The 14728-nt window shown below is 41.7% G+C and overlaps 1 protein-coding gene across 5 annotated transcripts in view; it reads left to right on the top strand.

Moving 5' to 3' along the window:
- The first annotated feature begins 7970 nt into the window (after nucleotides 1-7970).
- Nucleotides 7971-14728, top strand: part of snphb (syntaphilin b) — a 29987-nt gene continuing 23229 nt past the window's right edge. For 2 of the 5 annotated variants that reach the window (XM_061789394.1, XM_061789375.1), the window contains exons 1-2: nucleotides 7971-8202; nucleotides 12703-12823. In XM_061789394.1, the coding sequence (XP_061645378.1) occupies nucleotides 12774-12823 (50 nt within the window). In that variant the 5' untranslated portion in view covers nucleotides 7971-8202; nucleotides 12703-12773. Of the gene's footprint in view, nucleotides 8203-8226; nucleotides 8641-11107; nucleotides 11839-12700; nucleotides 12824-14728 lie in introns of those variants that run through there. The other 3 variants (XM_061789402.1, XM_061789413.1, XM_061789385.1) reach the window with 3 other exon arrangements.

Raw genomic sequence — 14728 nt, 5'->3', positions numbered from 1 at the left:
CTTTACTTTTTCAGGTGAAGTCTGATCTCTTTTCTGCTATCTATTTTTTTTTACATTGCTCTGTGCATCATCACTGATTTATATGACAACGCTGGCAGAGGCAGCTGATTGTGTGCAATGCTAGATTAAAGTAAATGCAGCGAGCATCTCAGCGAGCTTGGGATAGTTCTCAAAGGCTGATGATATTCAAAGCTGGAGAAACTATCAAGTGCACTGAGATGAAAACCTTCATGTGACATTCGTTTGATGGGATATGCACAGGCTACCGAAGGCGCAGAAAAACAAAATGAATCAGCAGAGACTTTTAGAAGATCTGCGGCCCTGTTTATTAAGCAATGCTCTGGTCTCTGGACCTGGTCAGCCCTTAGATCACGGCAGCAGCTCCAGTCACACAAAGCACGCAAAGAATGAATGTTCTTCACTCTGATCTTCTGGTCCTTTGTTTGATTATGTCAGCTTGTGAGACAAAGAGGGAAGCAGGTGGCCTTTCACGTTCAATCTCACGTCTCACTCTTCTTGCCCGTGTGCGTGCGCGCGCGTGCGTTGGCATTGCTGGCTAACAGCTATAGCACATCTAGGAGGACATCACTATACCATGAGAGTGAAAGTATCTGGCTCGCAGATAAATCTTAGGTGACAATTCTTAAAGTGCCCCAAAACATAAATACTTGTTTTGTTTCTAAATACGCACATTAAATATGTTTGAAGTGCTGAAAGACTCTGAACAATATCGTTGAGCTATAGCTTAAACCCTGCGATTGGCTGGCGACCAGTTCAGGGTGTACCCCGCCTCTCGCCCGAAGATAGCTGGGATAGGCTCCAGCATGCCCGTGACCCTTGTGAGGATAAGCGGGACAGAAAATGGATGGATGGATGGATGGATAGCTTAAGCCTCTTTTTCACTTTCTAAATGTTTCTGATTTTGTGGGCGGGGCTAAAACTTTCTGTTCTTCACTATAAAATCACCCAGTGCCCTTATTCCATGCACTGCCCATAATTGCCGCTTTCTTATTCATAATGGACCAATTTCTACCAGTATAGAGTGAAGTTAGCCATCAAACTATGCCCACAACCTGAAAAAAAATACTGAATTGCAATGCGTTTGGTGTTATTTGGGCTAACATGTCTCTGCCGTCTGGCCGTACGTGCGTTGTGTTGCGAGGCAGCAGCGAACCCCAGAGGAACCGGTTTGCAAATTGTGCTGCCACCCATTGATCTCCAATGATTACTGATTTGGCTTACAATCTAAACTGATCATTTTCATAAAACCAAATAAAATGTAATTTCAAAAAAGAACTCACATTTTCCAATTCTTTTATCAAGTCCTTTTGTCTGCAAAAATGTCCTACTATTTACTTTTTACTGTGTCAACATGACTGCACCCCCACATATCTATTTGTTATTTTCCATCCAGTCTATCCTAGAAGTGACACAAAGCACTTAAGGTTGACATGACCTTCCCGCCCTGGAGGAGGGGCTGCCGTTGCAGGGTTAAGTGGCTGAAGCTGAGGTAAGATGGTGAGGTGGACTTATTGATGCTTTTTAACCCATCACCTCATCGACTCCCCTTTGACGTATTGACCGCTTTCACACGTGCTTCACAACACCACTGGAGCGGCCGCCGAAACAACATACAGATCATTGAATCATTTTTGCTTTGTCTCGGGAGAATGTCTGGTAAAAGAGAAACCCACATTTTGTATAATATTGGGGAAAAAAATAAGTATACCTGTAATTGGCTTTTTAGGGAGTTCATGTTTTCAGTACTATCTGTTTGATGTGTGTGCATGCATGTGTGTTTTCAAAAGGTCTCACATACAGATGACAGCATTTTCAAAACGATCCCCATCTGAAAATGTGGCACAGACTAATAGTTGGCATCATCACTTTGGCTGGATTTATGCTGCATGTTCACGTGCCCTGCACTTCCAATTGATACTAAATACTTCCTGTATTTATGTATTTATTTTCAATAAAAGTACTGTATACCAACTGGAAAAAAAAAAAATGAAAAAAATCAGAGGAACACAAATTGGAAAACGTGTGTCATGTTACCAGCATTGCACATATTGAACATTTGGAAGCTTTGTGAAATTTGTCATTAATGATATCAGTTTGATTGCTTTGTTTGAACATATATACATATTGCTTCTATATAAAAAACGTTGACTATGTTGTTGGAATTTTGTTGACTATATCTTTTATTTTTCAACATGTAGCCTGTTTAGTTTGCCAAGGATATATAGTTCCTCGGATATTCATGTTTCAAATGATGTCAATTTTTTTAGAACACCGGGTATTATTAGCTAAATTCTTAACAGTTTGTAACAGCATATTGTTTTATCGTGCTGTCTGGTGTCTGGTGCCAGCCGTGGAGTGCACGAAGAAAACAACAAATAACTGTGTGTCTACAGTATAGGGAATGTATGGAACAGCCACAATGACCTTTCTCAATAACTTTCATGAGGCTAACAATGTCATTAAGGCGCCATGTTATTGGCTACATACTGGGCATGTTTCCTTATCTAGATGCAATGAACTCGTTTGGGTTAGTCAAATTGTCAAACGTTGGAAATGTGTTCATTTGCTTGTCTGTATATTTGGAATTTAAACTCTATTAGTTGATTCATTTGGATATCAGGTAGATGCAATTGTTGTTTAATCTACTGTAAATAGTTGGAAGTGCAAGTACCCCTGCAGGATATTTGTTCGGGTCCTTAAAACAAAGTTTTCCGTGATATTCACTGTTAGACTTGTGCAACATAATATTTCACACACTCGAAATCCAACATAAGGTGACAATGGAGCCAGCACCCCTTCTGCAAACGCTGAATGAGGAGGACATGTTGCGTGCACGATCCACTAGTTTTTGTTTCTTTGTTTTTTTTGTTTTTTTTTTTAGAAAAGCACACTAACAATTTTTTAAAAAACATCATCTGGCACACCATCTGGATATTTGTGCAAAGCCTCCACATTCTTTGCTGGCCACTTGGCAATGTAAACGTCATGACTGCCGCTTCACCTTATTTGACAGATGAGTTTCATTTTTTTTCTCACAAAGTGATATTGTTGTGACAAAAAAAAAAATATATACAGATGGATGGATGGATGGATGGATGGATGGATGGATGGATGGATGGATGGATGGATGGATGGATGGATGGATGGATGGATAGATAGATAGATAGATAGATAGATAGATAGATAGATAGATAGATAGATAGATAGATAGATAGATAGATAGATAGATAGATAGATAGATAGATAGATAGATAGATAGATAGATAGATCGCGCCAATTCACGACAGAAGTTATCTCGAGCACTTTGCACATTGAGCGGGTCAAGTACCAAACACCTCATACATTACATTACGTATATACTATTTACACAGTACTCTATATGTATATAAGAAAGCCAATTGAATCCTATGTGAGCAAGCACTTGGCAATGGATGGCATGAAAAACTCCCTCTAAGGAAGAAACCTCGAACAGAACCCAGACTCTGTGGGGCAAAAGTCTGCCTCACCCGGTTGGGGTGAGGTGGAGAGACAGAGTAGAGGGCAAGAGAGGAGAGCGAGAAAACAGAATAGAGGGGTTGAGCAGCCAGAGGAGGGATGAGAGAACAATGGGCACAACGGCAGTCGTACTGTACAGTATATTCAACAGTAATAGTCAAGGGTGCGCATAAGAGGTGCGCATGCACATTGAAAATGTTAAAAGCCCACCGTATTAAAGTTGTTGTTGTTTTTCACAGCGGTAGATGGAGCTTGATAATGTCCTTCGTGAACGACTTTTTCAAATGAACAAATCTTTTGAGTGAACATACTGAATGTAATCACTTTATAAACTGATTTGTTCCTTCCTCAGTTCAGTTGAGCTCCATCTCAAGCATGTTCCTCGACAAACGGCGGCCGATCGCGGAGAGACCGGTGACGAAGCGGCGGCCTACGTGGACTCGGCAGTCTTGCTGCGCAGAAGCTGTGATGGTCTTTCAAAGCACGTCATTTTTTTCTGTATTTTTAAAGCGTGCTGACATTGGACCTCATTTCACCAATACACGTGTAGAAATGTTCTCACTCTGCACGCAAGTTGAGCGTATGCGCAGTCACCACTGGATTCATGTCACATGCGTATCGGCCAATTTTCTTCGCACCGCCGTACATATGTTAGTGAATGAGAATTTATTCTAAATGACGAGCTGGTGCCCCCATCGGCATCATTTGCACTGCCGACACACATCAAAATAAATGCAGCGTATACTTTAGGCAGCTCTGGAAAGTGCAGCGCTCTACTAGGTTGATAAGGCATCACAATGAAGTTCTTTAAGATACGACAGTGCCTTGCCATGTAGTGTTTTGTATGTGGAGGATCATTTTTATGGTTGTTCAGGGGCCGTCCGATACGTGATGGAAATAACAACAACGTAACAACAGAGCCCCTTGGCTTGCTGTGCCTTGGTCGTGTCTGTTAGCTTCCTCATCCTGCCAGCTCGGAAACATCCGGAATGTCAGCCCTTAAATTGAACTAAGGAATTACTTTTGGCAGCAAGTAAGATGTGCGGAAGTCCATAATCTCTCACTCTGCTTTCTGCTTTGTACATCTCGTGCAGGGATGGCAAACTCTTTTTTTTTGTCTCGGGCCGCATTGTAGTTATGATTTCCCTCAGAGGCCCGTTAGAACAGTGAAACCATATAAATGTTTAATGACCAAAACATATTATTACCATTACACAACAAATTGAGGGATAACTAGTTTTGAAAATGGAAGACAAGGATAATAGTTTGTTCAAGTATTGTTTAAGTTACTGTAGAAGAAGGGCTTGGTAACCGAAAAAGGCAATATCTCAACATTATTGTTTATGATTATACAGATACAGATTTTAGCAAAAATCCCAGAAGTTGGCGAGCATGATTTGCTTTCGAGGACCGCATAAAATGATGTGGCGGGCCGCATCTGGCCCCCGGGCCTTGAGTTTGACACCACTGATGTAGTGAATGTTCATGAAATACTTTTTCCTTTTCATTCCATCACATACATTTGTCTTCTCCTAAACCACTTCAAACTAACTTTTACCTGCACCCACGCACGCACGCACCAGACCCTCAGCATCCCGACAGAGATGCAAATCCTCAAAAGAAAATCTAAACTATGGTCCCAGGTGAGCTAGTCCAGTTGACTTTAAGGCGGTATACGCCCTGGGCTGGTCGCCAACCAATCGCAGAGCACGTACAGCAAAACAACCATTCATTCACAGCAACGGACAATGTCCTGCCCTGTGAAGCTAACATGCAAGTTTTTGGAATGCATGGGGAGAACATGCTCCACACAAGACGGCTGGAGCTGAGATTCAAACCATGGACATGAAAACTATGAGGCAAACAGGCTAAACACTAGCGTACCGTGCTGCATCATCATTTTATATAGTAATGATCTCTATTTTAGTTCAAAGCTATTATTCATCTCAGAAATTTGTTCATTTTAATAGATGTTGCCTGCTGTAGCTCACCAGCAACATTTACATTCGTGAAAATTACACACACTCGCGCGCACACACACACTGTAAATGAGTCATTTCTATAACAGGCCACATTACGCTTTTACCCCGTTTCAAAATAATGTTTATGTTTAGCAAAATGGGATAAATTATTATTATTATTACTACTATTATTAGTAGTAGTAGTAGTATTATTACCGGTTGTGCAGTCTGGCCCTTGAGCAAAATGATCCACGAGTGACCTCTGTTGACCAATATTAAGCGTTACATGCAGTTGTTCTAAACGCGTTCTCTGCAACGTTTCAATATGCCCACCGGATGACAGCACCGGCAAATTCATAACGGGTTTCTTTATGAATGGCGTCACTGCGACATCATAACTGATTCATGCGTGTTTTGAACAGAAGCACACAACTAACGCGTAAGTGTGAAGTACATAGAGGTGTGTTTTATACTAGCTTAAACTATAACTAGCATTTCATTTATTGCTTGCAATTTTTCATGCAGTACAGTTGTGTTTGACATTATTAAACTCCACGATGGTTATTGAAGTTGTGTTATGAAATAGTGTTATTATCTGGAGAGGTGTTATACTTAAAGGTTAGCTCAGTGTTTCCAACCTTTATTGAGTCAAGGTACACGAAAAATCTCACAGCACCCCACGAAACAAAAATGTCAAAAAGTATGAATACTAAAATAACGATGATTTACTCTGCATTTACTTACAAATGGATTGGGGCCTGTTTCATTGAGCACAAAGCTGATGTCTTCATCTTCTCACAAAGACCAGTAAAGACTTTGGACTGTCCTACCAGGGAAAACAACATTCTAGACCACTGCTACACCACGCTAAATGACGCATACCGTGCTATCCCCCGTGCAGCTGTGGGCTCGTCCGATCACTGCTTAATTCACTTAAGATCAACATAACAAAACAAGCAAGGCAAAACAGTGACGATGTAGACCAATGAAGAAAAGTTACAACTTCAAGACTGTTTAGACTACACAGATTGGAGTGTCTTTGAAACTTCAACTGGCAGGCTAGATGAATAAACGGACTGCGTCACTATATCAATTGGACCAGCTCGCGCCAGTCTTCACACAGATCTTCAATAGATCTCTGGAACTGTGTGAAGCACCATCCTGTTTCAAACACTCCAACATCATCCCAGTCCCCAAGAAACCTACCACGCTGCCAGAACTAAGACAAGAAGATGCAAAATCCTCTTGGACCATCCATAACCTGGTCACCAGCTCTTCCAGCTCCTTCCCTCAGGTAGACGCTACCGATCAATGCAAACTAGAACTAGCAGACATTCCAACGGCTTCTTCCCTCTTGCAACTTCAACTTCTTAAACAGCTAACCTACAATTCAATTGTAATATGCCTCCAATTTTATCTTGAGATTGTTGCCACATCTCTGTCTGGACATTTCTACATGATTCGTGCAGTCACTGTAGTAGTCTCGCCACTCTACTATTTGCATATCTGTTGTGGACGAATACTGGCCACTCGTGCTTGAGAAGTCTGTGCCCCATTTGCATAATGGTCACTGTACCAGATTATCGCTCTATTGGTCATTTGAAATTGCTAGAGGACTCTGCAAAACTTGCACAATTGTCAAAAAAAAAAAAAATATATATATATATTGTATCAGCATTACCACATTACGGTGACCGGTATCATTCCTCAGTGACTTTCCGTACTGTGTTTTTTACATTTTTATGTCTCAAAAGTATTTTTTTGTCAAAATGGCTGTCTGTTGTCGTACTAGAGTGGCTCCAACTACCGGACACAAATTCCTTGTGTTTTTGACATACTTGGCAAATAAAGTTGATTTTAATTCTGATTCTCAGTCAGAAGACTTGGACGAAAACTTACAAAGTCAACTGGACTATTACAGACAGCCAAGCTTGTGTGTGAAGAAGGTTATGACTTCATCTGAAATGAGGTTTTGTTTTTTTGGCACCATTATGTTTGGGCCCAATGTTTTGTATTTTTGCAGTGTTTTTCTGTGAAATTTGCAGTCATACACAAAGAAACCTAATGAGGACAAGCGCTGCAGAATTTCAATGGATGGAAATGTACTTCTTCATACAGTTGAATAGTTTTGCCCATTCCAAAAGGACGGGATTGTTTTTCTTGTGTGTGTGTGTATATATATATATATATGTGTATGTGTGTGTGTGTGTGTGGAGGGGTGGGGGGGGGGGGGGGGGGGGCATTTTAGAGGCATCATGAATGTGTGGATCCTCACCAAAATCCTCGTCATATGAAAAACACACACAAACCCACAGTAACCACAGTAAAATAAAACAAATCACCATTGAATAATAATGAAAAGATGATCAAAAGTGATTCAAAGGATAATATGAAAACAATCCTAAAAGCTCCAATGGCCTTGCACCATTTGAGTGTCATTTCCCTTTAAATACTGTGACGTTGCGTGACGCAGATGTCTCCATCAACAATCCCCTCGCGCTGTGTACATCCATCCCTCACTCCAGTGCACCTCTTGCCTCTTCCCCTTCCCTCCTCTGGACCACTTCTCCTCCTCCTCCTCCTCCTCCTCCTCCTCCTATGCTAACATCCCCTCTGCATCCTGCACAGCTCTCGGCCACAGGAAAATATTCCCCAAAAATGGAGCCCCTCGAGCTAAGGGAGGACTAACACAACATAGCCAGAAGGGAGGGGGGTGGGTCTGCTGGTAAGAAGCCCGATGCATGTTTTTGTCATTGGTAGCACCCGAGGATGCTGTGTAAATGGATTGTGCGTGCGTATATGAAATGTAAACATCGAAGCTGCGTGTTTTATTTTGGAAGCCTTCAATGGCACTCAGGCTGTCAGTTTATTTTGAAAGGGGGGGACGTTGTCTCACAGTCATGCATGTTAAAGCTCAACCTGTTTGTGTGCTATCGGCCTGACCATTATGCAAATACATGGTTCTTGGCGAGGAGGCTTGGAGGCTGTGCTGTCTCGTGCATGCACCGTGCACAACAGTAGTAGCACACCGTGCGGCGTCAATGTTAGCAGGCCGTGAAGTCGTGACAGATTTCCTGGTGCAGCAGTTTGACCTTGCAGCATTTCTGCCACTGGAGACACAAGACCGGACAGATGACACAAGCTTGTTTTGAAACATTTAGAAGTGAGTAGAAATTGCAGTTTGAATGCAGGAAATGCTTTTGCTAAGGTGAGTTAACTAAAAAAAAAAAGAAAACATTACTGGTCAATACATCAAAACATACAGTAATACCCAGATGCCATGCAAGTATGCCCCCTAGTGGCTGTGAGCGACATGGACCTGAATTGTACTGTAGATGCAGTGGAAGGCCATTTGTTTATATTTCAGTTTATGATCTTGACTTTACATTATCGAACATTATGGGGGCTTCTTTTTTTTAAATTTATCCAGCGCTGCGGGTGGGGAAATTATAAACCAGGGGTGGATTAGACCAGTGCTGGAAATTTCGTAGACAAGCGCTGCCCAGCGAGTCCGTGAGTGGGCGGGCTGCACCACAGTGGGTGTGTTTACAGGCGGCTGACAATCAAAGCAGCTTCTCTCCTTTAACTGTGGCACGAAAGTCTCGACGAAGACATCTGTGTGTGAAAGACGACGATGTGTAATGGCAGCGATCCGTGCGTGAGTCGAGCAATGTCACTGCTCTTAGCTGGTATAACAAGTTAGCAACAAACAATGTGAGTGGGTACCCTTATTAAATACAGAATGAGCTACTGACAACCAATGGCAACTTAAATATGTCCGTGGCACTTCATGATCTGTCTGCCTGTGCCCCAATCAAATTCACCAATATTGCGTTAGACCACCTGCAGATTTTTTTTGTTATTAAACATCCATCCATCCATCCATCCATTTTCTTCACCGCTTATCCTCACTAGGGTCGCGGGCTGCTGGAGCCTATCCCAGCTATCTTGGGCCGGGAGGTCGCCAGCCAATCGCAGGGCACATAGAAACAAACAACCATTTGCGCACACATTCACACCTTCGGGCAATTTAGAGTCTTCAATCAACCTGAACATGCAAGCTCCACACAGGTGGGACCGGGCTTTGAACCCCAGTCCCCAAAACTGTGAGGCAGACGTGCTAACCAGTCGTACACCGTGCCGGCCAGTTATTAAACATGTTATGATTAAATTTCTCAAGCTATTTTCAACAATTTAGATTGATTAATAATTTGTAAAGAACAGGAACATGTGGCGACTAACCAATAGTAGTGATTTGTGGGGGGAAAAAATTGGAAATTGACCAAATCTGGACGGAGGAGCATTCCACCTGGAGAGAGAGTAAGAGAGAAACAGAGAGAGAGAGAGAGAAAGCGAGAGACAGACAGATTCAGTACTGACAGAGTGAAATATTTCATGATTTTACATTCAGAATTTTGAGGATTATAAGCCAAGTTTCACCATCTCAAGAAATTTGAATAATATTCCTATTCCTGGCTGTTCCTAGCTATGCAATACATGATTTGCACTTTTTGAACTGACCCACTGATATAAGTGAACTTTTTTACGATATTCTAATTTATTGCTAAAATCATTTATTGAGATGCACCTGTTTCGGAGAACACCGAAAAATAACAATCTTATTAGATGTTTAGTAACTGCTTTGAGTCGTCATTACTTTTCATGATTTTGAACAACATCCAGGTTGCTATGTCAGAACAAGAAATAAGCATAACCTCCTTGGTGAAGCAATAAATTGATAGCAATTTCACTCAATTGAAGCGGTTAGAAAACACTTATTCCTTCTGTTTAAAAGGGGGACTCCCTCCTCAGTTGCTGTCATTCTATTTATCTTGGAAAGATGAATGTAACATCATGCTGCATGATGACAGATGTGCTAGTTACGGGATTGAGAATATTGATTTCCTGTTTTTGGCTTGTTTCGTCCACACATCCTTGTAGTGTGATCATGTCAGCTGCACCAGATAGCGTACTGCAGGCCGCTGGCCTCATTAATCTCTATGTCTGAAGGACCTTGTTAGTTCGACGTTTTAATCATGTCACAGAAGCAGAGGTGTGCCAAGTGCTTGAGTTGTAATGTTGTGTAATTCTTTTTCATCCAGCCATCCATTTTCCGTACCGCTCTATCCTCACAAGGGTCACGGGCGTGCTGGAGCCCATCCCAACTATCTTCGGGCGAGTGGCGGGGTACACCCTGAACTGGTCGCCAGCCAATCGCAGGGCACATATAAACAAAGAACCATTTGCGCACACATTCACACCTTTGGGCAACTTAGAGACTTCAATCAACCTACCACGCATGTTTTTGGGATGTGGGAGGAAACCAAAGTGCCTGGAGAAAACCCACGCAGGCACGGGGAGAACATGCAAACTCCACACAGCCGAGGCCGGGATTTGAACCCTGGTCCTCAGAACTGTGAGGCAGATGTGCTAACCAGTCTCAACCGTGCCGCCTAATTCTTTTTCATTTGAAGAAAAAAAGCGCAAGGTTTTGTATTTTCTTCACAATTTAAAACAGTTCCAAGGTATCTTAATAAAGGGCATTCGGTGTTCTTTGGTCAAAATACACAAAGAATTACAGTACAAAAACCGCTCGCTTTTTGTTTAATTCTTCTTTTATTGGGGGGGGGGGGATGGGGGGTTCCGACTTATGCAAATGATCCAATGTTCGCTCCATTCCTGGGACTGCCAATGCAGAGTAGGTTTTCCTTAACGCAATGACCGGGGGCGGAGCTAAGGCACCCTCTGATGTGAACTCAGCAGTTAGTCTGATGGTGCAGTAGTATGACACGGGTAGAGTAGATAGTGTGGACAGTCACCATCCAAACTCACGCTGAATATATGATATTTAATTCTCTTTTGTTGCATGTCCTTGTGTATCCTGGGCAACAACAAACCTTTGCACGCCACTGCTTTTATCATACTGTTTTTCTTTGTTGTTTATGTATCTCTATCAGTTTCATTGTTTTATTTATTACTGTCCTATTTTTCACCTGTTTACTCATTTAGTTAATGCTGGCTCAACTGGGCTGCAGTTTAGTATAGCAGCCTATTATGTCTGTTGTATAATGCGTGCTCTCTAAACAGCTAGAAATTAGAGGCTGACATTTTTCCAGATCCCCACTGGGTCGCATGGGTCCCGCAGGATGGGAGTGAATTTCACTATCAAACACGGGATTGGGCAGGAGCGGGTGCGAAGGTCATCGGGAGCAGTTGAGAATGGGAACTATGAAAACAAAGTCACCGTGAATCGATAGGAATGGAAACCATGATGGGGGGGAGCTGACGGGAGTAGAAACCATGATGGGAATAAAACCATCATCCATCCATCCATCCATCCATCTTCTTCCACTTATCCGAGGTCAGAAGTTATATTTTATTTTATTTTTAATCAAATTGATATTTGAACATTTCCCCTCAACATTGAGCTAAACATTGCTAAACTATGGGAATAATATCGCTTATGTTAATGATTGTACGTATGTTTTGTTTCACGAGCATTCCAGCAATTCAATGTATTTATTACAGTGACTATGGCAGACATGTACCGCATAATTTATACCGAGGAAGAAAAACGGTGCAGGATTGACTGGGAGTATAAACAAAATTTAAATGAAATTTTGGAATTTTGCATGGAATTTTTGTGTAACATTTGGGATGTTCAAGTTACCACTGTATTTAAATGAATTTAAATTACTCTGACTCTTCTCAACACTGGGTCTTAGAATGAAAGATATTAGGTAGCTCAATTTACTTGTCACAAAGCAATGGACCATGGCAATGATGTATTAATCATATCATACGAATACTACTGGACCAGCCAGGACACCTCTCATCTTGCTTTTTTTTTTTTTTGCATTTGTGCTTAGGTTGTTATGTGCTGTGTTTGGAAAAAAAAAACAAAAAAACTGCTTATGACAAACACCTCATCCGTGCTGTGGTGGACTGGATACTCGTGGTACAGGTCTGAATGTTGCACATTGCTTGGGCGGAGGTGCTGACTTGACTCACCCTGCTGAGGCCCCCGGAGCTAATTACAGTCAGCTAGTTTGTGTGTGCGTTTGTGTGTGTGGGTGCGTGTGTGCGTACGTGTATTTGTGTGTGTGTTTTCTATGCCAGTGGGTCCAAAATTCAGACATTTGACACACCTCTCGGTCACCAGTTTTCCCAATGCATACAAATGCTCAGTCTTGGTACACTTCTTTGACTTCTTCTTTTCTACCAGGCTCCCATCACCCAGGTGAATAAGAGCACGGTGAGAACAGCAGAACCTCGACGGTAAGACCACCCCGCCTCATGTCTGCCCCGGCTCCAGCCACTCGGAGGTCTGCGTCTGGCTCTCGCCGGTAAGTCGTCAACAGACTAATTCAGTTCTCAATGAGCTTCTACACATTTACACCTTTTATACCACGAGTCGGACATTTCACGAGTTGTATCATACCTGGGGAAACCTATTTATCGGTCCATGACCCATATAGTATAGTATAGTGTGCAGTGCAGAACTCGGGACATTTGGAGGCAATTATGATATTTTTTACATAAATTTGATGTCATTGAAATGTTTCATTTGAACTGTAGGGCGGAGTTACCAAAAAAAAAAGCTCTACTCTGTGGTTTAGAACGATACTCCATCACACTGAGAGATGTTTCCAATTTGGTTACCTCCTTTAACAGCACAAGAGGGTAAAATATTAGAACTGCATTGCAGCTTTTGCCACAATAGAAAGTGAAAGTGAAGCATGATTATCTTTGAAAAGGCAGCTGTTTAATGTGTTTCATTGTGCAGGTGATGATTTAGTTGTGGTCAAACAGTATATAAGTAAAGAAAAAGCAAATCATTTGGAGGATGCCTGGTGGGATTATACAATGTGATCATTTATGAGCGTGCATTTCTCGTTTTGTTTTGCTTTTGCATTATTATAGATTGCAGAAAACAGATTGAAATTCAGTTCTGGGAGCACACTGGTATGCAGAATACAGTAAGCCTCACCCACTAAATGAAAAAACTTTTTTCACTGCCCACGGATTTGTAAACTGCACACATTCCACTTGCCGTGCTGCCCCCAATGGTGCGCAAGTCTTGCCTGACTTGTTGGATGTTCAATTTGTATATGTTACTGCTGTGTTTGTGCTACCAGCTGTTTGATGGGTTGAAATGACAGCAATAATGTTGCTAATCTAGGTAGCCTGTTTATGGCAGACCAATGTTAGACTAATGATAATCGCAGTGCCCATTTGTTACAAATAAACAGCTTGAAGCAAGAATACTGCCTGGATTAAGTGGCTGGAGAAAGGGAAGTCTAGGCCTAAAGCTACTGCCCCCGAAGCCCGACCTCGGATAAGCGGAGGAAAATGGATGGATAGATGAATATTTGAGTATAATGGCTCTCACCATGGTTTGTTGGAATCCTAAAGCTTGAGAAATGTCTTTGTAACCCTTTCCAGACTGATGGTCGATTACTTCTCGTCTGGTTTTGAATTTCTTTAGATCGTGGCATTTTGGTGCAGCTTTTTTAGATCTTTTGGCTGACCTCATGTTGTCTAAGTCATTTCTTGATCGAACAGGTCTGGAGGTAATCAGGCTTGGGTCTGGTCAGTGAAAATGAACCATAAAATTATTTTTGACACATAGGCCAGGTAGGTTTTAATATTTTTTTCCACCTGAATAAATAAAATCACCTTTTAAAAGCAGCATTTTATGTTTACTTGGGTTATATTTGTCTGATATTTACATTTACTCGATGACCTTAAACATTAAAGTGGGGAAACTACGCAAAAAAAGAATTTGAGGAGAGGGCCAATTCTTTTTCGTGGCACTGCATCTGCCCAACTAAGCAGTGTACGTTCATACAGTGCAGAATACAGTACAACGATGAGAGAAAAACAAAAATGACAAAACCTAATGTAGGAAATGAACAAGTGGCAGCAGCACAAAGTAACACAGAGGTGAAAATAATGCTTGTGTCACAACAAAAATTCTCCATTGAATTGCCTTTTTCATATGAAAGACAAAAAGTGGTCGGGCAAGAGGCACATTCTATAATCCAAATGTAAAATGTATGACCTGGTGTGAATATACTGTGCCAAAGTCGAATACTTTTGTACATTTCTGGCAACCTAAAGATTATTTTAATGCCTCATTCAACTATTCGTTAATATTCCATGAATAAACAATGCTTAATTAGATGTGTTTCATTTGCGGTTCAGCCGCAACACTGACTCAGGCCTCTCGCAGCCTTCCTTAGATTGAC

The sequence above is a fragment of the Phyllopteryx taeniolatus genome, chromosome 1 (assembly GCF_024500385.1).
Source record: "Phyllopteryx taeniolatus isolate TA_2022b chromosome 1, UOR_Ptae_1.2, whole genome shotgun sequence".
NCBI classification, from domain to species: domain Eukaryota; kingdom Metazoa; phylum Chordata; class Actinopteri; order Syngnathiformes; family Syngnathidae; genus Phyllopteryx; species Phyllopteryx taeniolatus.
Note: the sequence above shows the minus strand (reverse complement) of the source record. Positions and strands in the feature narration are given on the sequence as shown.